General features: G+C 35.9%; 1 protein-coding gene across 1 annotated transcript in view; it reads right to left on the reverse strand.

Annotated features, from left to right (window-relative positions):
• The window catches only part of MAP3K13 (mitogen-activated protein kinase kinase kinase 13), a 164,769-nt gene that overhangs the window by 17,800 nt on the left and 122,742 nt on the right, over positions 1-24,227 (reverse strand). The window contains exons 4-8 of the mRNA XM_061194389.1: positions 14,032-14,215; positions 9,585-9,776; positions 5,777-5,935; positions 3,733-3,891; positions 3,030-3,138 (exon numbers count right to left, since the gene is read on the reverse strand). Coding sequence (XP_061050372.1) covers positions 3,030-3,138; positions 3,733-3,891; positions 5,777-5,935; positions 9,585-9,776; positions 14,032-14,215 — 803 coding nt within the window. The remainder of the gene's footprint in view (positions 1-3,029; positions 3,139-3,732; positions 3,892-5,776; positions 5,936-9,584; positions 9,777-14,031; positions 14,216-24,227) is intronic.

Raw genomic sequence — 24,227 nt, forward strand, 5'->3', positions numbered from 1 at the left:
TTATAATTAGCAACCAGTAAATAACCATTTTCCCATTTCTAATAATAAAAACAAGGATAAATGGGTCTTAAAAAAAGAAAGAAAAAGTATCCAGAATGTAACACCTCCAAGGAGGCTTAATTTTTATAGCTTTGTGGGAGGTGAATAATATCTTAACAATCAAACAGTTCTTTACAGTTTATAATGCACTTGCATGTTTATTATCCTATTTGATCCTCACCAAAACTCCACAAGGAAGGGAAGATATGGTTATCCTCATTGTTTAGATGAGTAAGCTGAGGTTTAGGGAAATTTAGTGACTTATCCAAGGTCACAGGACAGGGGTTTAGGCTCAAAATCTGTTACTTTTCCCAGTACCTCCCTCGTTAGTTCATAAATATTGGGTTGGCCAAAAATTTCGTTTGGGTTTTTTCCGTAAGATGGGTTTTCATTCGGGAAAAACCCAAACGAACGTTTTGGCCAACCCAATACTTTATTATCATTAGCCAGAGATAGTCTGAATTTCAGACCCAGAAACAAATCAGCTTGTAAATGCCCGAAAGATTCTGGGAACTAGCAAGGGTATTTTGAACTATTTAAGGAGAGGTAAAATTTTATGCTGGGAGAAAAATGTGGTAGAATTTATGAATATTAAAAGATGCCCAATGCACTGTTTTTCCCTTCCATTTCTTCTCCTCCCCTTCCTCTCCTTTTCATACTCTTGCTGTAAGAGAACCTTCTCTGAGTTTAATCTTAATGCTGCATAGATTAATAAAAGTGAATTTACACAAGTAAGGATACCAACTGTGGGGACTTAGTTGTACTACACAGTGTTTTATATATATGGTGGGTATTCAGAAAGTGTGGCACTGGCTTCAGAAGTGATATTCTGGGAGCACACAAGTAGAATCTGTTTAGAATTTGATGTATTCCGAGTATGTACAGTTATACTCTCAATGGCTTGTGGCTTAGTATTCTCACCAAAAATTGCTTTTCAAAATTGTGGTACGTATAGTTTTCTTGTAAAGGAAGCAATGCTGTGATTGTAACCATATCTTAAAGTCTGAAAAATTTCCTAGAGAGTACTCACTATTATTCTCTTTCATTTCACAAGAGGACTTAAGTCTTCTTCTTAACAAAAGAAAATATTTGCAAGATTTCTAATCCAGTAACCAATACCTACATGTATTTGTATAGATAGGTAATAGTTTTAATAGTTCTAAGGGAATTTACCTGAATGCATATCAAAGAACATAGGAAATGTCATGAAGTTATCCTCTTATTTTCTCTAAAATCAAACACTTTACTTACATAATAATCCCCCAGAAATACTAAAAAACTATAGGGGCAAGCCAGACTATTCAAAGGTACAGTGTGGGGAGAGCTAAGTTTGTGGGTCATAGAGTGTTAGAACTTTAGGCAATAGAGGAAAGGTCTCTGATTTATTATTCCTTAGAAACTGCAAAAACCTTGTTCCTTAATTAAGATATTCCCCGATATCTGATGGGCGGAGTATCTCTCTGTTTATCAGACACCAGAGAAGCAAGTACTCCAAGCCTCTGGCTGGGCCGGGTAATAAAGCATATTGGAGGACTTGTTTAACTCCCAGGGATGATGCCCCTCCCAGTCCAGTTTGCTTTCAGTGCATACTTTCCTGGTAGGTAAAGTCATCACCCATTGGTGTTGGGGACTATTAGGAGTAGACTGAGACACTAATTGGTAATAATATTTCTTCTCTGAGAAGAAATTCTCTGACAATGAATCTTTGAAATCATACTGGAAGTCAATGCAGAGATGGAATTCATCTTGCAAAAATTCATTTTGGAAAGTGAGAAGAAATTTCTTCTGTATGAGAAGAAATTAGGTAATACTATATTTAAAATTCTATAAGCATAAAGCTGTAATTTAAGATCATCACAATTATTTCAAAAGCCATAGTTTCATCCCATTTTACTCCTTTTGCTATTGCCTGGGTCTGGTAGGGGTAAGTAAGGACCTCACGTATACTGATCCCTCACAACTCCCTACCCATGTTGACAGTGGTTAGACCACTGATCCTTATGCCATTTACAGCATTTTTATTTAATGGTCACAAATTTATCAGTAATGCACCCATGCCTTACAACATGTGATGGCAGATTCTCTTGTCAAGAGGTGTAATCTATTTCTCAGTCTGGGTTAGCCCGTGACTTGCATTGGCCAATGAGACATTAGCAGCCACAAGGCACACACAGGCTGGAAAGTCACGCATGCGCTGGGGCTTGCTCTCTTGCTGCATTTGGTACCCTGAGAAGACCATGTGAACAAGCCCAAGTTAGCCTGCTGAAGGATAAGAAGCCACGTGGAGGAGAACAGAGGTGTTCTAGCTAATAGCCAGCTAATCGCCGGACTTGTGAATGAGACCATCTGGAACCAGCCAGCCTCCCAGTCGACCTGGCAACTGACTGCAGACACGTGAGTGAGCCCAGTCAAAGCCAAATGAAGAACCGCCCAGCATAAATTACAAACCCACAGAATCATGAGCTAAACAACAGCTTATTGTTTTAAGCCATAAGTTTTGGGACAGTAATGCAGTAAAGGCTAACAGATACATTAAATTATATTTTATTTGGTGCTACTAGGTGACACACTTAAAGTTAGTGAAAAACCTAACTTAATCAACGGGCTCTCTCTGGAATTTAACTTTCCTCCTCTGTACTTTAGCTTTTCTAACTTTAAGGAAAGCAATATTTTCATGAAGGTCAGCAGTAATTCTAATTCAAATGTATGTACATACAGTTTTCATATCCTCTTTTCCTCTTTTCTCTCCAACAACTTCACCAGAACCCACTAGGAAGATGATATTTTAATACATGCTATCTTCAAATAAGAGAATAATATATGTTAAGTGCTTAAAAAACTCCAAAAATGTCATATGTGTGAGGCATCATCATTATTGTTTCACAATGAATAGAGTTATATAATTGCTATCAGAATCAGAATACCCTTACTCCTTCTCACTGAGAGTTTCCTGTCTGTTTAGCAGCACCTGGAACAGTTTCCAGACTTACCTGAGACTTGAAGTAAGTTTCTTGTGGGGTGGCAAGTACATCCGCAGATGCGATGTCTAAATGCATGAGTGTCTGCCGAAAAGAAGGTCGATTGCGAGGTTTACTCTGCCTAAGAGTTAAAAAAAAAAAAATAGCTTGTGCATTTGAGAAGTTGTGTCCAGGAGGATAAAGATTTTACTCTACTTTATAAAAAATATTTTTGACTCCATGTGTGGCTATGTCTCAGGCAGTTTTGATGTACTGAAGAGCAAAAGGAAAATGTAATTATGAGATACCTCTAATGATGCACTGGAAATCTCTAGGATCTGTTTTATAATAATTATCCCTCAGGACTGGTAAAGTAATGATAGCTATCATTTACTAAGGCCTACTATTTTAAGATATCACACCAAATTCTTTATTTATAATTTTTAATTAATCATAACACAACAACTCTATGAGTAGGTGTTATCCCCATTTTACAGATGAGAAAACTGATACTTGGATGACATACCCAAAATTACACAGATAAAAAAGGGCAGAGCAAGTATTTGAATACAAAGTTCTCAAATTCCAAGTCTCCTAGACTTTACACAAAGTAAGGTTATTCACTCCAAATACACGTTAGAGACTTCCTTGCAGTTTTAAATATAGTTTAGAGAGTTTTAAATATGATTTTGAGGAAGAAGATAAAAGAGAATATTGGGAGAAACATATTTCTTACCATGTCTGCTTCATAAGGATTTTGAATCCATCAGGGCAAGTGGAAGGAACTGGAAGGTGTAGGCTATTGCTTCCAACACCCCAAATAATGGCTGAAGAGTCTACATCTTTGTACGGGATCTCTCCTGTCAGCAACTCCCAAAGCACCACTCCAAAAGACCTACAGTAGCACCGGGAACAAGTATAAAAGACATTTCAGAAAGACTGACTTGTATTTTAGTTATTCATTTATTAATTTTCAATCGAATATATACCCAGTTTTAAAATTCTAATATTGCTATAGGAAAAATAGAAACAGCCAGGAAAACTCTGAAAAAGAAAATTAATGAGGGGTAACCAACACTATCAGATATTAAGACATACTATAAGGCTTCAATAATTAACACGTGATGAATAGTCAGCCAGACTATTGGAATGGAATAGAAATCCAGAAATAGACCCAAAACATATAGGAACTGAATATATGAGAGAAGTGACATCTCACACCAGTGGGGAAAATTGATTATTCAATAAATGCTGTTGGGAGAATTGGGGAAAAAATTAAATCTACACTTCATTTTACATCAAGGTAAATTCTAAATGTATCAAAGATTTAAATGTGAGAAAAGAAATCATAAAAATCATCAAAGAACACATGGAAATTATAAAAAAAGAATCTTAGAATGTTGAAGTCTTTTCTAATTAAGAAATCCAGAAGCCATAACAGGAGAGATTGATAAATCAAACTGCTTAAAAGAAAATCTTGATGTGGAAAAAAACCTCCACCATAAGAAAAACAACAAAAGTGAAAAGTACCTATAATTCATATACACAAAAGGATAATCTCCTTAATATATAAAATACTCCTGTAAGTTGATAAGAATAAACGATCAGAAAGCTTAGTAAAGGATTACAGTAGTTCACAAATAAGAAATTACAAATGGTTCATAAATATATGAAAAAATGTACAACCTTATTTACAATATTAGAAGAGGAATGCAAATTAAAACTGCACCTAAGACACTGTTTTTTTACCTATATGGTTGGCAAAAACATCCCAAAGTTTAACACATTTTATTGCTGAGACTGAAAAAACACTCTTACACATTTCTTTTGGGAACATAAATTGGTATAATCCCTAATGAGGACACTTTGGTAATAATTACCCAAATTACAAATGATCCCACATTTCTACTTTATCTTATCTTATTTACTCTTTACTCTTATTTACTCTAAAATTACATGCAATTTTAACATATGCTATTTTTTTGGTTTTAAGTCTAAAAGTTACTAGTAGCCAATTTTAAGAATGGAAGAAAAGCAACTATAGGGAAATATACCGGTTTTTTGTTTGTTTGTTTGTTTTGTTTTTTTTCTGCCAGGCCATGCAGCATGCAGGATCTTAGTTCCCTGACCAGGGATTGAACCCGTGACCCCCGTAGTGGAAGCGTGGAGTCCTAACCACTGGACCACCAGGGAAGTCCCAAGGGAAATATACTGTTAATAGCAGAGATTTGTAACCTCAGAGGAAAAGTTAATAAAGATTAACCCCCTCCCAAAAAAAGCATAGCCCATCAGGGCTGTTTAATAAAAGGGCAAACAGCCCCATACACCTCAAATAGGTCTAAATCATATAACAGTATCACACAAAGTACATCACTGATATACCCAATGATGGTCTGAGTCACCAAGAATAGGTAAACTTTGTTTAACATATTTTATTCAAGAAGGTGAAAATTATGTAGTATATTTCAGAAAGACTTTTATACTAAATGGCTATATGAAGTGAACTTTTAGTTTTCCAGAAAGTTCAGCATATTCTCTGGGAGTCCCCCAAACTGATGACTTACTGAATGGATATTCACCCTAATTCCTTCTCCCTCAATCCTTCTTACCAGGTGTGATGATCATGCTGGGTAGTACCTCAGATTATATGAGACTGAAATCAACCAGAAGTGAGTAATACTAAAGAATATTTTGGGAAAGTAGACGTGTTGAAAGAGGAAAGCGCTAACAGGGTGAAAGTGGGAACAGGCTTTCTGGTTGGCACAGATGGCACCACTCACCATATATCGACTTTTTCAGAGACAGGTTCATTCCGTATCACCTCTGGCGCCATCCATGCTACTGTGCCAGCAAAGGACATCTTGGTACTTTTATCACTAAGTTCCTTAGATGTACCAAAATCTGAAATTTTTACTGCATCTGTGTGAGTCACTAAAACACTTTAAAAAGAAATAAAGAACACATCCAGATCGTTAGTATTAATGAAAATCACGACTAACTGGCAACTGAAGATTTTGTTTGCTGCCTCCTACCTTGCAGAATTCAGCTCTCGAGTTCCAGTACTACTGGGGCATTAGCTACACACCACAAACAGCATCATTCATACTTGTGAGGTAGCATAGCATAGTGGGCTTTCTACATCTGGTTTTATCCTGCCTCCACCACTGCTAACTGTGTGACCTTTGCCAATTACTTAATTCTTCTAAGCCAGTTTTCTTATCTGTAAGATGGAGACAATTCAGGTCACAGTATCTTACCCACAATTCAAAAATCTCCAAAAGTTCTTTATAAATATTTTTTCATATATATAAAGCAAACTCAATTTATCCCACTTTGTGCGACTGTCAAAGGTTTTGCTGCAGATTTATGAATGTGGCTCATCATAGGATGTGGCCCCAGACTTCGCTGGGGGTGTAAGGTAATGCCCTATGTTACATTTCTGAAATCATCTGACTCCAAGAGCTTTGGATAAGGGATTATGGGTCTGTAATAATGGTCTCATAGAATTTTCATTTGAACTAAATGAGGTAATATATGTAAAGCACCCATCTCAGTAAACATTGGCTTTCATCCTTGCTGGTCTCAGACAACTCAACAGGAAAAACACTTCTTTTAAAACACTGTTTAAATGATGGCCAATTAAAATCATGCATGGGACCATGACACAAGGGATTCATTATTATAAAAGGCTAATAAGTATGCTGGGATTCCATTAACGTTGATAAGGAAAAGCAGGAATAAATTTAAGCTTAGGTAGATTCCACACAAGTCATGTTATACTTGTTACAGTAGTGATCTGGGTTGTGACTTAGGGCAAACTGCTTTTGCTAGCCTTAAAGTGAATAAAATCTAGTACCAGTCAAATCCAGAGAATTAGCATCCACACACACTAGACTGAATTCACTTGAAATAACCTGTTTAGAACTTTAGAATGTTAATGAGTTAGGGTTTCAGAGGCTTAATGATATAGAGACTTAATTTTAACAAGAAGTCTTAATACTCAAATACTATCAGAATCGAGGTGGCTAGAAAACAGAAAACTTCTCAATCTATCTCCTTCCTCCTCTATGTGAACCAGGAACTTGACATTTGCCCCCCTCCCCGCCGATGTCAGATGGCTCTCTACCAAACAGTTCATTGCTTATGATTGTTTTAGAATACCTTCATCCATATCTTAACCCTGGTTTTGTACCTGACATATAAAATTTACATAATTTAGGAATTTTGATTTAATCATGTTAGTTTTGGTGAAAATGCGTAAGGATTAAAATATCACGGGATATCTGAGATAACTGGAGAATTGATGGCATCATATACACTGAAAATAAAAAAAGGTGATAAGCTCCTAGTAAGAAAAACACTAGAAGCTTCCTCTTCTTCCTCTTTTGTTCTGCTCATTATGGGACCTGTTAGTATGACAAGAGGGAATAGACATGGGAGGAGACTAGAGAAGATACAACGTTGGGACTTTTGTGAAGTCTTCTGAGACAATGTTGGGGTCACACAGCCTAAAGATTTGACGTAGGTAATGAAATCTCTCTTTACAGCAGATTGACCTTTGTCTTCTCAATGTCAGCTTGGAACCCAAAGAGGCCAAGGCTGCTGGAGGTTCAGGATGGTACTGATAACAGAGGGAAAGACTTACTGGGTAACAACCTTATTGCTCTAATTTTTATTTTATTTTTTAAAAAGATTTATTTTATTATTTATTTTAGGCTGCATCGGGTCTTAGTTGCAGCACTTGGATCTTCATTGAGGCATGTGGGATCTTTTGTTGCGGCGCGTGGGCTTCTCTCTAGTTGTGGAGTCTGGGTTTTCTCTCTCTAGCTGTGGTGCGCAGGCTCCAGGGCACGTGGGCTCTAGTTTGCGGCACGCAGGCTCTCTAGTTGAGGTGCACGAGCTCAGTAGTTGTGGCGTGCGGGCTTAGTTGCCCCGCAGCGTGTGGGATCTTAGTTCCCTGACCAGGGATCGAACCCGCGTCCCTTGCATTGTAAGGCGGATTCTTTACCACTGGACCACCAAGGAAGTGCCTGCTCTAATTTTTAAATGACAAGAGTTAAAGAGAGTAGCATGTGATTTACATATCCTGAAATTTCCTGAATTCTTCCTCTAAAATTAATTCCTTTTTTTTTTTTTTTGGCCGCTCTGCCTGGCTTGCAGGATCTTAGTTCCCTGACCAGGGATTGAACCTGGGCAGCCACTGGACTGCCAGGGAATTTCCTAAAATTAATTCTTAAGGAGAGCAAGGTGGTTAAGAAGGAAGCCATTCAAAGAGGTCTTCGGCAAGTATTTTGTGTACTTCATGTGTATGCAGTGGATGACAAAAGCAACAGATTGTGTGAAAAATGTGAACAGAAGGAATGAACACTATAATAAAGTTTATTTGCAAATAAAGCAAGGAGAAGGTTGTTCAGTGAGCTAACGACTATAATAAACATTGTTGAGAACTATGGTGATAAATAAGAGCTGCTTTGAAGTTGATAATCAAGGACAGATTTGTATCTTCCATGGAGAAGAGGCAGGATTAATTGTGAATCCCTCACCTTCACATGATGAGGGAGAATGCAGTGGTCTGTGGTCTAAGTTCTGGGTTCAAGTCCTAGCTCCATGACTTTGGGCTCTGAGTTCTAGATTTTCTTATATAAAATGATAAAATGATATTTGTTACATCTATTCCATATATTTTTGCTAAGATCAAAGCAGATGTGATCATGGATATTTTAAAATGTTGTAAACCATGAAAGCACTATGCAAATATGTTTTTGGAAAAAGATTAATTCTTCTCTGCTTCTCTAAACAAAAATGTGGTGGGAAATAATTAAAATAATGTTTAAAAATAGGAGCTACACTGAAATATACCATTTAATCAATTCCTTTCCTTCCTTCATGCATTTTGGGGAACTGAATAAACATTCCTCTTGAAGTGGTTATTGGTAGCCGAAGAATCACTTTGAAAACAGGTTACTAGAAACAGCTCTGCTTCTCTTAAATAACCAATTTATATTATTTAATGGACACTGTGAACCTCATTACTACTTGTTTCCTTCTTTGCTTAGACTCTAGGAAGCTCAAAGCCAAATTCATAAGCCACCTCTAACAACTGTACAGAATCTTATGGCATACATTTTGTGAACAAGCTTTAGTTAATGTTTTTATTTTCTCTTTGCCTCTGTTTCTTATCCATTTTTATCCTGTTGTATATATTTCTGAAACTCAGTTTTTAAAAAATTGGTTTTCTGGGGGGAACACACTAGGAAAACAACAAGTCAAGCCTTCCAGTGGGAAAGTCTGGCATTAATTATCTGAGATGATGGAAAGTGAATACTTTAGTTAATAATATATTTTGTTTCATAGTTGTACAATTAAAAGGCAACAAAAAGGGAAAACTACTGTCAGGTGCCTGGACATATCTGCCATATAGGTAAGTAGGTTAACAGTAATCCCCCAAACATGCAAATAGAGTTATCCACTGTGCTAATTTAAACTGAACTGAAAATATGATGTCCAAAAGCTTCAACTATGGTTGATAAAATTCCATATTTCAAAACAATAAAACAAAATGGCTAAAAAATTAGCTCCAGAACTCACTTAGGTGATTTGAGATCACGATGAATAATTTTATGGAGGTGTAAATAATTCATTCCACTTGCAATTCCTGTGGACCAATCTACTAGCAATCGAGGTGTGATCTTCCTGCCAGCTCGCAAAACCTCATAAAGTTGTCCATGGGCACAGTATTCCATGATGATACAGTAACATGGGGCCTGAGTACAAACACCCCTTTCAAGAAAACACAGACATGTACATGAGTACACACATACATATAAACATATATGTATACATATTTATATTTTAAGAATATTTAATAAATTTAATAATTAAGACCAGTTCTCTGTCTAAATTATTTAAAAAAATGCATATAATCTTTCCTGATTCTTAAATTACCATTTAAGTCCCTCTAGTCTACATGTTTCTTTGTTATGCACATAGACAATTTTAGTTTGTTTTGTTCACTTTAGATATCTATATGCTATGCTATATCGGTGCTTTTTCTGTGGGACCATTCCATTCTAGGACAAAGAGCACCTTTCCCTGAGACTTGTGTAGGCTGGATATTTTAGATTGTTACGAATAATTTAAATATCTTCCTTTAAAAATTAAATGGAAAGTTTTATATATAGTGTACAGAGAGAATTCAAATAAAATATTGCTATTTTTACTATTTGTTGAATTTCAAATTACTCAAATTTAAGATAACTAGACTGAGGACCAAAAGAATCAATTTTCTATGTTATAGAGTAGCTGAAAAACATTTCTGTTTAGAACAAAAATAATGTTACACAATGTATTATACACCTATGCAGCCTCTATTTTCATCAATTCCTACATCTTCTATGAAGCCTTTCCTGATTATTCCAGTCTAAAAAAAAATCTTTCTCTTCTCTAATTTCCTATGCTACATATTTGTTTTTTATATGCAATTTTTCTCTGCCTGTACAGATTATTGGTTCCTTAAAGGAAATGGTCTTCAAGTTCTTTTCTTTCTACCACATAGCTTAGAAGTTCACAGCAAGTCCTTGACAAGTATTTTTTAACTTCACCTGAACGTTCTTTGCTGATAAAGCCTTTGCACAAACAAGTACAGAGGCAAGGGGTAGGAGGAAGGGTACTAACACGAAACAACATCCTCTATTTGTCAGGCATGTTTACATGTTAGTTAATTGTCTTATTTAATCTGCCCCAAACCATTGTACGATAGATATTATCTTTTCCATTTCTACAGGTAAAGCTCAGCAAGGAAAACTGACTTGTCCTAGGTCATACAACTAATACATGACAGAGCTGGGATTCAAATCCAGTCTGTCTACTTCAAAGCCCATGCTCTTTCCACTTACTACGCTACACTGCCTCGCTTCCAGCTTTTAAAAGTTTGTATAAACAAGCATATTGGGGATTCCTATATTAATACTGTTATCCTATAAAAGTGGGAAAATCATATTAGCTCTACTTCACAGTTTTGTTCTGAGAATCAGAAAAGAGAAGAAAAATTACCATGAGCAATTCTCTGTGTCTTATTTCTTAATGATACGTATGCTTTCCTCCAAAAGAATATCATTATTCTACCTACAAGACTCCCAGCTAAAGTCCTCAGCCAGCTACCAATTCATATCCTATCTCTTAGGCTGCCGTAAGTGCTGAAAGAATTTAGAGGTTGTGACTTGTGATCATGTGAAAGTCTTATAACAATGGCAGATTATGAATAAGTATAATTAGTTTTTATTTTCCCTGCCTTGATGTGCCTGTCAAATGCCACAAAGCTATTTCTATTACTCTCCTATCATTTTCTAAGCTCCCCAGAATTCTCATCTTGATTTTCAAAGAAAAAATTTTTTTAAGTTTCTGTTACTTGACTTTCAGGAAACCTCAGTGGAGCACAAGTATACAGCAACAGACAATTTAATTTTTACTACAGAGAAATAATGAATAAGGGCAGAAATAATGTAATGTGCTTAAGAATATCAAAACAAATATTTGTTTGAAACTACTCAGCACCTTACTCAAGTATGTTTTAACTTGTCAGACAAACATTGACATAAAGGGCCTAACAGCGATATGTTATACACTTTTCATCTTTCTTGACTGACAAATGATAAGCAATCATTCCATCAGCCCTGTACTATGACAAGGCTTCTTAGTAGCTATAAATAACAGCTCTATAATCACTTCTAATTGCTACCTTTTCTTCCCTTTGGCACTCAATTCCATTAGGAACAGGCAGGTTGGGTTTTCTTAAAAGATTGATTAAAAATTGGAAGAAAAAGAGAATATAGTATTCCTTTCTTGCACTTCCCTTCTGTACACGGTTCTTACTAACTTAAAAAGAAGCTGAAAGCACAGAAATCAGTATCCAGAGAGATGTACTAAAATCTAATCATGCCTTCATATCTTCCAGACGGTTCTGAATGATTCATTGGCCAAGCAACACATGGCACAGATGGCTGCAAACATAACACTGCACAATGCCTCAAGAGCATGGTGTAATGGGCCAGGGACACAGTCTCACTATTGTTTTCCATGTAGAGGTAAAGACAATTCAAGCATCTTCAGCCTAAAGAGTTGGACACCAACAGAGCAATACTTATCCATAATCCTGAAAACTGTATATGCAGGTAGAAGGGTCAGAGGGTAAAGCGGGGAAAAGACTCAGAGGAAAAAGGAAGAAACAAAAGAAAGGAAGGAAAAATCAAGCTTCTCGCACTCATCCTCTGAGGACACATTTCTACCTTCAGTAACCCACGACATCCTGCTAGAAAGCCCTCTTACCTGAGACTCATAGCCTAGTTCACTTCGGGAGGCCAAAAAGCCATGCTCATCTATAGAAGATTCAGCGTCTCAAACCTAGCATACCAGTGATTTAAGCTTAAAGTTTAGTTAAATAAAAGGCTCTTCCTTCCATTTACGAGGGTAACCATACTGTAATGATGATCCTCTCAGTGAAGTAAAATGAATGAAAGAAGTGAGCCTCTGACAGACTTGTCTGCTTAAAAATAATCCTCCTATTGTCTTGAGAAACTTATCATCTTGGGAAGGATTATAATTGGTCTCGATAGCATTTTGTTTTAGTTTCACATCCTCCTGGCCCTCCTAGGGCAACCAATAATAGAATCACTACAGCAACTGAAGTTCTCTCCCATGTCCTCTGCAGGGATGTTCCTTCCACAAGGAAATGAATCCAAGGACTTCACTTAGTATCCCAGTTGAATGCTTCTCTTCTTTTCATACTTCTTTCCCTTTCCGTAAGGGGTCTTGTTTGGGAATCAAAACTCAACCTCAATACACATTTAAACCCATTCTACAAAACTTGTACCCATGATTTCTATTCCTTACTTTGGGGATATATTTCCAATTAGAAATTATTACATGACATGTTTAGCTTTATAATCAGAGTTTTACTGAGGAAAGGATTCCTCTTGGGGGCTGGAGGAAGTCCCTCCTAGGTTAGGAAAGAGGAATTTGCAAGTTATTCTACTTTTAGCTATAGGCTTATTGGTCATACTATTTTCCAGAATTGAAATATATATAAATTCAATATATATTATATAAAAATATACCAAGAAGCTCTAATTTCAAATCTTTCTTCCTTCCTAAAGGCTTTCTTTCCTGTTCTTCACCTTTCTTCCTCTTAAGCCACTCATTATTCATTTGTTCAAGCCTAGGGCAAAATTTCAAGGCTGGTAAGAGAAGGAACTCGAGGGAAAAGTACAGGCAGAAGAGATTATACATATTCAGAGCTCAGAACTGCCAAGTTTGGTGCCTTCTACAAATTTACCTCTGAATCTTTCCATTTTGCTAGGGATCCCTGTCAATATTATGAAAATAAGGGACTAAACTAGAAAGATACGTTCACATACTCTTGAAAACAACCACTTTGTGAAACAAATATAGCATTTAACTTACTATCATCACTAATTCTACTATTATTAGATTTAGAAAGCTGAGTGTTTGGCATTCCTTGAAAACGGATCTGGCAAAACCTGAGGCAGGGAGAAATACTCTGAAGGTACCTGTTATTACAAGTTAATATTTAAGAACGGACACTAATAGAAACTAGTAAGAAAATACACCTCTATTTACAAGGAACTAATTGTTCTCTGATCACTTCAGATGTTAGCTTTGTTTTCTTAACTGAATTTTAGGATGTTCAGGTTATCTTGAAGTAGCCTCTGTTATCCTACTGATAATGACATTGATTCAGCAGATCAGACTGCTTGGCAGGAATCCACCTTCTCCCTCTCTGTCCCACGTACATCCCTTCCAAGAAGTGTGTGCTCTGGCAAAAAGAACTATTAGACTATAAAATCCTTAAAGACATGATTCTAATATAATAGCTCTTTGGTACCCTCCCAAAGCACCTAGCACAGTGCTAAGTCTGTAGAGTGCTCTTAACATGTCTTTCAAAGCAGGAACTTAAATGTATATACTGGGGGAAAGAAAATCTCTCTATTTCTTTAAAAAAAAAAAAGCCTTGACCTACTTGAAAGCGATGATGTTAGGGTGCTTCAACTTCCTCAAATGCTTGATATCCGTCTCATTCTGTTCTCTCACTTTCTTGATGGCCACCTCCTCCGCTCGGAACTTGCCCAAGAAGACAGCTCCCTGGGCTCCACTACCCAGCCACTGCAGCTCTGAGATCTCCTCAAATGGCACTTCCCAAGTATCTAGGCACACAAGTGAGAAACAAGCTTAAAGAGATCTCAATGGCCCCTTGTAGAATGCTCAGGGGCCATTCTACAAGGCCACTCTGAAGGGACCAACTTCACCATCACCCAAAATGACCTCTATCCTTTGTCTCTCACCCGGTAACTCTCCAAAAGATGTAACCTTTCTATGGGTCTTGATACCATAGATAAGATATTCACATGTATTAGTTTGTATCAATTTTTAACCAGTGAAATTCAGCAGATCAGAGATCTCCTCCAATATAATCACCTCTGAACAAAACACATCCTGACACTCCCATAGCCCCACCTCCTCACTTGAAGCTTGCATGTTCAGTCAATTCACCTATCTGTCTCTACATCACCATCCCTACCCCATCACCCATTATAAGTGTTGCTTTATTCCTCTTTGAATTTCTAGTGCAGGCTCTCAATCCTTGCTGAATGAATTTTCAGTGATACTCTCCTGAAGATCTAATGATGTATAATAATTAAATTAGTATTTACCTTTTATTTAGTACTTACTATACACTAGACACTAGCATAGTGCTTTAGATCTGTCATGTGTTTAATTCTTACAACAATCCTATAAGTCTGGCCTTATTACGGTTATTTAAAAATGAGAAAACTAAGCCATAGGGTAACCATGCCTTAAGTAACTTAATTAAGGTCACATAATTGGTAAGTGGCAAAACAGGGCCCGGGACTCCAGAACTGGCTTGAGCCCAGGGACAGTGTTTTCTCTACTATACCACATTACCTCTCATGAAGTATTTGAGACAGAGGGTCATTAGTCATGATATATTTACTCATATAGATGCAGTATTTTCAAGTTTCTGTTTTTCTTAAAGTTTAATTTCTTTTTGCACCAAAAATGTAACAGGGGTCATTTCTAAGTGGTGGCATTACTGATGATTCATGTTATGTCATTTATCCTTTTCTGTATTAAAAATTTTAAACCATAAGCCTATATTACTTTTATTTTTATTTTTAATTGAAGTATAGTTGATTTACAATATTGTGTTAATTTCAGCCTATATTACATTTAAAATGAATAAAATGCTATTTAAAATAGATCAAAAATTCAATCAATATGTGCTTTAATCTCATGCAACTTAAAAAGAAGACTATAATCCATTGATTATCCTTTTTGCCAGTGCATTATCACTGCACTGGTCAGAAATGAACATCAAAGAGCTAAGAGCCCCACGGAGTGAGGAGAAGATGATGACAATGCTAAAGGTTATGAGAGATTCTTGTCAGATCACCAATCAAAGGCCACTGTTTGCAGAACACTGAACAAAGTAGTGTTGAATCAGCTTTGAAGATATTCTGGTCTTGAAAGCAAATCAACTCACTACTACGTCAATGAAGCAAGAGCAGAAAGAGTAGAAGGGAACTACATTTCCCTCTTTTCTAATTTTCTTTAACAGAAAAGAAATTCCGTAGATGCTTAATAAAATGTCGTTTCTCATTACAAAGGTTAAAACATGACCTTCAGAATATAAATACATAGAGCAGAAAAAATTATAGTGAGGGTGATTAATAGCATGGGCACTTGCCCCATTCTTCTGGTATGAGCAGTATTAAAGGTTTCTGCTCTACTGAAATTGAATAGATGCTATACAAAAACAAATCTCTCTACAATACAAATAGCTCACAAATATGAAATCACCAAAGAAACAAATTTGGGTGGAAACAGTAAGTTACAGATGACTGCTTTTAGTATCTTTACAGCGTCTAATGACTTTCATCCCTATAGGCTTATTCATGTGGCACACATAGGACACAGGTATTGATGGCACACTTAGTTTTACTCATTAGGGGTCCAGTGAAGAACTAAACACAGTGTCATTTTGACCATTCTGGGGGCTGAATAAAGTACTAGCACTGGATTCTGAGCAAGAACATAATAACTGGGCAATATTTCTCCAAATAACTCTATAAAAGCCCAAGTTACCTTAATTTTTAATACATAATTACTAAAATTAGACAGTATTTAGCTGTCTTTTTTTCCTATTTACACAATCTTTATTTACTGTTAAGTACTAGAAAACATTAGAAAATACTAGAAAAAGCAGAAAAGCACATATTTTATCTGAAATGCCAGCACATATTCAGTTTTCATCTTCTCTTTTAGTCTTTGTTTATATGTATACAGCTATGTCAGAGTTGTATGTATGTATAATTTTTTCTACTTTTTTCATATATTATGTATTCCCCATGTATTTACAGTCTTTATTATAAGCTTAATAGTTACTTACTGTACCCTCTTACCTTTTTTTGTACTTGTGTTTCCATTGTTTTGTTTGCTAAGTTAAATTTGATACTTTTTTCTTTCTTTATATTACTTCCTCACGTTCAATCCTGAGATTAAAGAGTATAGTTTCCTGGTTCTTGGTATACATTCCAAGCTGCTATCCAAAAGGATTTTTCTAGTTTTTGCTGACAATAGCAAAGTATGAGCAAGTCTCTTTTACTACAACTTTGCCAGCAATGAATGTTGCCGATTATTTTTTGGTGCTAATTTAATTAGGTATAAAATAGTGTTTTATAAGTTTGCACTACTTTAATTGCCAGTGATATAGGATATTTTCTCCACATTTGTTTAATACATCTTCTTTGTATGAATTACCAAATTTATCCCTTGTCCATTTATTTATTAGGGTCTTGCAGTTCTCATAAGCTCAAAGGAGCTTTCTATTTCTTTGATACATACCAAGAGGCTTTTTACAAAAGCATTTTTCTTTTAATTTTATTATGTTTTGAACAAAATATTTTTATAGTTGCTTCTCATTTCCTTTGCAATTTCCTCTACTGCCTAATCTATCTTCTAAGAGTGATCTATAGTTGATTTTTTAAAAGTTTAACCTTTACATCTGAAGTTTATTTTGTCGTATGGTATGAGAACTGATGCAAATTAATTTTTTTCGTAGTGTTATTTAGTGATTCAAAAAACAATTTGTTAAATAATCCTTTCTTTTTACATCATTTTATAATGTTTATATTGTAATTTACTATAAATTTTATAAATAATTCCTATTATTTAGTATTTTTATAAAATGAGAAATAAATGTAGTATTAAAATACAAATGATAGGAGGGAGGGACAAGATAGGGGTAGGGGATTAAGAGGCACAAACTACTATGTATAAAATAAATAAGCTACAAGGATATATTGTATGGCACAAGGAATGTAGCCAATATTATATAATAACATTTTTTTATTCTTCTTTTTTTAAAGATTTTTTTTGATGTGGACCATTTTTAAAGTCTTTATGGAATTTGTTACAATATTGCTTCTGTTTTATGTTTTGGTTTTTTGGCCGCGAGGCATGTGGGATCTTAGTTCTCTGACCAGGGATTGAACCCGCAACCCCTGCATTGGAAGGCAAAGTCTTTTTTTTTTTTTTAATTAATTAATTAATTAATTAATTTGTTTTTGGCTGTGTTGGGTCTTCGTTTCTGTGCAAGGGCTTTCTCTAGTTGCGGCAAGCAGGGGCCACTCTTCATCGTGGTGCGCGGGCCTCTCACTATCGTGGCCTCTCTTGTTGCAGAGCACAGGCTCCAGACGCGCAGGCTCAGTAGTTGTGGCTCACGGGCCTAGTTGCTCCGCAGCATGTGGGATCTTCCCAGACCAGGGCTCGAACCCGTGTCCCCTGCATTAGCAGGCAGATTCTCAACCACTGCGCCACCAGGGAAGCCCGGAAGGCGAAGTCTTAACCACTGGACCACCAGGGAAGTCCCTATAATAACTTTAAATGGAGTATAATCTATAAAAATATTGAATCACTATGTTGTACACCTGAAATTAATATAATATCGTAAATCAACTATACTTCAATTAAAAAATAAATAAAATAAAATACAAATGATAAATATATTTGGCACTCAAATACCAAAGGTTGATATTATAATAAATAACAAAAATTTCCTTGACCAACAGTAGCTCACGCCTGTGTTAATTCATCTATGTTCAACCAAATCTTAATTGTCCATGGAAAAATAAAGGGGCCGGCATTGGTAATTCAAGAACACAGAGTGTAAAGTAATACTTCAACCACCTTTCCATCAATTTTTTTTACTAGAACTGACTACCAGAAGTAAAGTTGATTCATGTGATTTAGTCCTCTCTGTCCGGTTCCAATGTCCTGATCGATATCTAGTAGGGAGTCAAGGAACAAGAAAATGGCAGCAAAAAGAACGTTAGCAACAAGGATATACAAATTGGGGGCCTAGATCACTGAGGAACAAGATAACAAACCTTATAATAATGGAAACTGGCTGTGCTCCCTCCAGGGTTAGTCCCAGACTTTCTGCTGCTTTTACATCTGTCCCATTGGTACTCTTCCCCAGCTTTTATCTTCTCTCTGATTCATCACTATGACTACTATCTTAATTCCAATATCCACCATGATCCCTAGGACTGAGAAAAAGCCACATGCCCACTCACTTTAACACATAAGTTCTCCTCTGTTTATTCAGATAAGTCTATGACAATACTTGCTTTGAGACTGGGAACTATTTGGCAATAAAAGATTTCACATATTACCTTACTTACGCTTCACTACCAACATACTAAATGGGAGATGAAGGTATCATTAAAAAAATTTTAATCAAGTGAAATTTCCTCATAATACCAAATGCTGGGACACATCTGTTATATGTACTATCCTTTGGTTGACTGTAATCCAGGATTAAAGATTAGCTCCATGATCCCAGAGCTGACAAGAAAAAAACTACACTAGTTTCAGGCTAGTGAATCTCTTCTACAGCCCACAGCAACACCTGCTCACGGTAGGATATCCTGTCATTTGCTGAAGAGCTGGGCAGCTGCCATACCCTTGTAAGCTTAAACTGACTAAGGATGTTTCTTATTTGTTCCTGAAATAAGCCTTTCTGAAGGTCACATAATCAATCGGAACACAAATTAAATACAAGGTTACAGAACAATAAAGAATTTTAAAGTCTCCTTTTAACAGACATAGGATGTGTCTGTTAGCCTTCTTTATGAGTCTGAACCTCAATGCTGCGTTTGGATCCTGAGACCTCCAAATTGCCACCAAAATAATTATTAGACTGGACAAGTTAAGACCCCCAAAACCAAATGAGTTTATTACATAAGCAGATATTAGTAGGTTTTGTGTCTAAGCAGAGAAGAAGGAACTTCTAAAAAATAATAAATTAAGGGTGGGTGGTTATGGGATGACAAGTGATTTTTATTTTCCTCTTTGGATTTGTCTTTATTCCCAATTTTTAAAATAATAAAACTGTTTAACATAGGAGTCCCCAGCCGCTGTGTGACAAGGAACAACTCTTTAATTTCCCTCAAACCTTAAGATCATAGAGGGAAAAAAAGGGTAGAATGTGCAGGGTAGAGAGAAAACAGACAGACAAAACCTAGGGATTGAGAAAGAATGCTGTGGTTGACAAATCCTGGAAAGTATACCTGGAATGGACAGATTTACAGGTAAATCCCAATATACTTATGGAGAAGGGGTATAGATGGGGAGTCTGGTATTGGTTTAAGAGAAATTATTTCGGAGTCAATTTTTTAAAAATTGAAGTATAGCTGATTTACAATGTTGTGTTGATTTCTGCTGTACAGCAAAGTGATTCAGTTATACATATATATATATATATATATATATATACAATCTTTTTCATATTCTTTTCCATTATGGTTTATTCCAGGATATTGAATATAATTCCCTGCGCTATATAGTAGGACGGTATTGTTTATCCATTCTATATGTCATAGTTTGCATCTACTAACCCCTAACTCCTAGCCCATCCCTCCCCCACACCCCCTCCCCCTTGGCAACCACAAGTCTGTTCTCCATGTCTGTGAGTCTGTTTTTGTCTCGTAAATAGGTTCATTTGTGCCATAGTTTAGGTTCCACATAAAGGTGATATCATATGGTATTTGTCTTTCTCTTTTTGACTTACTTCACTTAGTATGATAATTTCTAGTTGCATCCATGTTGCTGCAAATGGCATTATTTCATTCTGTTTTAGGCTGAGTAGTATTCCATTATATATGTACCACATCTTCTTTATCCATTCTTCTGTCAGTGGACACTTAGGTTGTTTCCATGTCTTGGCCACTGTGAATACTACCACTATGAACATAGGGGTGCATGTATCTTTTTGAATTATAGTTTTGTCTGCATATATGCCCAGGAGTAGGATTGCTGGGTCATATGGTAATTCTATTTTTAGTTTTTTGAGGAACCTCCATACTGTTTTCCACAGTGGTTGCACCAACTTACATTCCCACCAACGGTGCAGGAGGGTTCCCTTTTCTCCACACCCTCCCCAGCATTTGTTATTGGTAGACTTTTTGATGATAGCCATTCTGACCAGTGTGAGGTGGTACCTCATTGTAGTTCTGATTTGTATTTCTAAAAGAAAGTATTTCACATCAATAGATGAGTGGAGAAAGACAATGTGGTATATATATATCTACACACACACACACACACACACACATTGGAATACTACTCAGCCATAAAAGAGAATGAAATTTTGCCATCTGCAGCAACGTGGATGGACTTGGAGGACATTATGCTAAGTGAAGTAAGTCAGACGGAGAAAGACAAATACTGTATGATGTCACTTATATGTGGAATCTAAAAAATACAACAAACTAGTGAATATTAAAAAAAAAAAGAAGCAGACTCACAGATAAGGAGAATAAACTAGTGGTTACCAGTGGGGAGAGGGGGAAGGGGCAATATTGGGGTCGGGGAGTGGGAGGTAGAAACTACTGGCTGTAAGATAGGCCACAAGGATGTATTGTACAACACGGGGAAGATAGCTAACATTTTGTAATAACTGTAAATGGAATGTAATCTTTAAAAATTGTGTTAAAAAATAAAATAAAATAATACCTTAAAATAAAATATGAAAAAAAGAAAAAGTATTTCAGAAATTGAAAAAATTGAATGCATGGAAAAAGTGGCTAATGGTGACTAATGTCAACTGGCAGTTGTGGAAAAGCTGTCAACAGTCTTGACTAAAATATATGAATACATTTTTAAGGGAGGGTCACAGAATCCAATATTCAGTTATAAAATAAATAAAACAGAATATCATTTCTGGTCCATATTATTCCTTTACAAAATTTCTTGATGAAAGAACTCATAACAACTGATCATTTACATAAGGCTGCAAAGATATGTATCAAAAGCCTTAAAGCAAAAGATCCTTTGAACCCAGCATTCCTCTTCTAGTAATTTATCCTAAGGAGTAATCAAGATATGTGCGAAAATTAAGGAATGGACATATGTTCACTGCAGTGCAGCTTATAATCACTGAAAATAGTAAACAAATTGTTAAGCAATAGAAGATTGCACTAGAAGTTATCAATGAATTTGGTAAAGTTGCAGGATACAAAATTAATATATAGAAATATATTAATTTCTATACACTAACAACTAACAATCAGAAAAGGAAATGAAGAAAATAATCCCATTTACAATTGCATCAAAATGAATAAAATAGTAGGAATAAATCTAAGGAGGTAAAGGACCGGTACTCTGAAAACTATAAGACACTGATGAAAGAAATTGAAGACAACACAAACAGATGGAAAGATATACCGAGTTCATGGATTGGAAGAATTAATACTGTTAAAATGACCATACTACCCAAGGCAATCTAGGAATTCATTGCAATCCTTGTCAAAATACCCATGGCATTCTTCATAGAAGTAGAACTAATAATTCTAAAATTTGTATGGAAACACAAAATACCCCAAATAGCCAAAACTATCTTGAGAAAGAAGAACAAAGCTGGAGGTATCATGCTCCCTGATTTCAAACTATACTGCAAAGCTACAGTAATCAAAGCAGTATGGTATTGGCACATAGATCAATGGAACAGAATAGCAAGCCCAGAAATGAACCCATAATTACATGGGCAATTAATCTATGACAAAGGAGGCAAGAATATACAATGGGGAAAAGACAGCCTCTTCAATAAATGGTGTTTGGAAAACTGGAGAGCTACATGCAAAAGAATCAAACTGGACTACACCACATACAAAAATAAATTCAAAATGGATTAAAGACTTAAATGTAAGACCTGAAACCATAAAACTTCTGGAAGAAAAAATAGGCAGTATGGTCTTTGACATCAGTCTTAGCAATATTTTTTGGATATGTCTCCTCAGGCAAGGGCAACAAAAGCAAAAATAAACAAATGGGACTACATCAAACTAAAAAGCTTTTGCACAGTGAAGGAAACTATCAACGAAATGAAAAGGCAGCTTACTGAATGGGAGATGATATTTATAAATGCTATATCTGATAAGGGGTTAATATCCAAAATATACAAATAACTCATATAGCTCAACATCAAACAAACAACCTGATTAAAAAATGGGTAGAGGATCTGAATAGACATTTATCCAAAGAAGACATACAAATGGCTATCAGGCACATGAAAAGATGCTCAATATCACTAATTATTAGGAAAATGCAAACGAAAACCACAGTGAGATATCACTTCACACCTGCTAGAATGGCTATTATAAAAAAAACAACAAATAACAAGTGTTGGCCAGGATGTAGGGAAACGGGAACCCTTGGGTACTGTTGATGGGAATGCAAATTGGTGCAGCCACTATGGAAAACAGGACGGAGATACCTCAAAAAACTAAAAATAGACCTATATACAGAACTACCATATGACTCAGCAACTCCACTCCTGGGTATTTATCTAAAGAAAACAAAAACACTCTTTAGAGACCTAAATGTAAGACCAGATACTATGAAACTCCTAGAGGAAAATATGCAGAACACTCTTTGACATAAACTGCAGCAATATTTTTTTGGATCCGTCTCCTAAAGGAAAGGAAATGAAAACAAAAATAAACAAGTGGGACTTAATTAAACTTAAAAGCTTTCACACAGCAAAGGACACCACTGACAAGACAAAAAGATAACCCACTGAATGGGAGAAAATATTTGCAAATGATATGACTGATAAGGGATTAATATCCAACATATATAAATAGCTCATATAACACAACATCAAAAAAACAAACAACCAGATTAAAAAATGGGGAGAAGAACTAAACAGACATTTTTCCAAAGAGGAAAAGAAAATGGACAACAGGCATATGAAAAGATGCTCAACATCATTAATCATCAGGGAAATGAAAATCAAAACCACAATGAGATATCACCTCACACCTGTCAGAAGGAATGGCTATCATCAAAAAGAACACAACAAATGTCGGCGAGGATGTGGAAAAAAGGGAACCCTTGTTCACTGTTAGTGGGAATGTAAACTGGTACAGCCACTGTGGAAAACAGTATGGAGGTGTCTCAAAAAACTAAAAATAGAACTACCATATGATTCAGCAATTCCACTCCTGTGTATATATCAGAAAAAACCAAAAACACTAATTTGAAAAGATACATGCACCCCAATGTTCATAGCAGCATTATTTACAATTGCCAAGATATGGAAACAACCTAAGTGTCCATCAACAGATGAGTGGACAAGATTGGATACACACACACACACACACACACACACACAAAATGGAATACTACTCAGCCATAAAAAAGAATGAAATTTTGCCATTTGCGGCAAATGGATGGATATGGAGGGCATTATGCTAGTGAAATAAGTTAGAGAAAGACAAATACTGTAGAATGTCACTTATATGTGGAATCTAAAAAATACAACAAACTAGTGAATATAACAAAAAAGCAGACTCACTGATATAGAGAACAAACCAGTGGTTACCAGTGGGGAGGGAGGGAGGGGTGGGAGAGTGGGAGGTACAAACTACTAGGTGTAAGATAGGCTCAAGGATGTAATGTACAACATGGGGAATATGACCAATATTCTGTAATAACTGTAAATGGAAAGCAATCTTTAAAAATTGTATAAAAAATAAAAAATTTTAAAAAACCAAAAAAAAAACACTCTTTAGAAAAGATATCTGCACGCTTACATTAACTGCAGCATTATTTACAATAGCCAAGATATGGAAG

The sequence above is a fragment of the Eubalaena glacialis genome, chromosome 6 (assembly GCF_028564815.1).
Source record: "Eubalaena glacialis isolate mEubGla1 chromosome 6, mEubGla1.1.hap2.+ XY, whole genome shotgun sequence".
NCBI lineage: Eukaryota > Metazoa > Chordata > Mammalia > Artiodactyla > Balaenidae > Eubalaena > Eubalaena glacialis.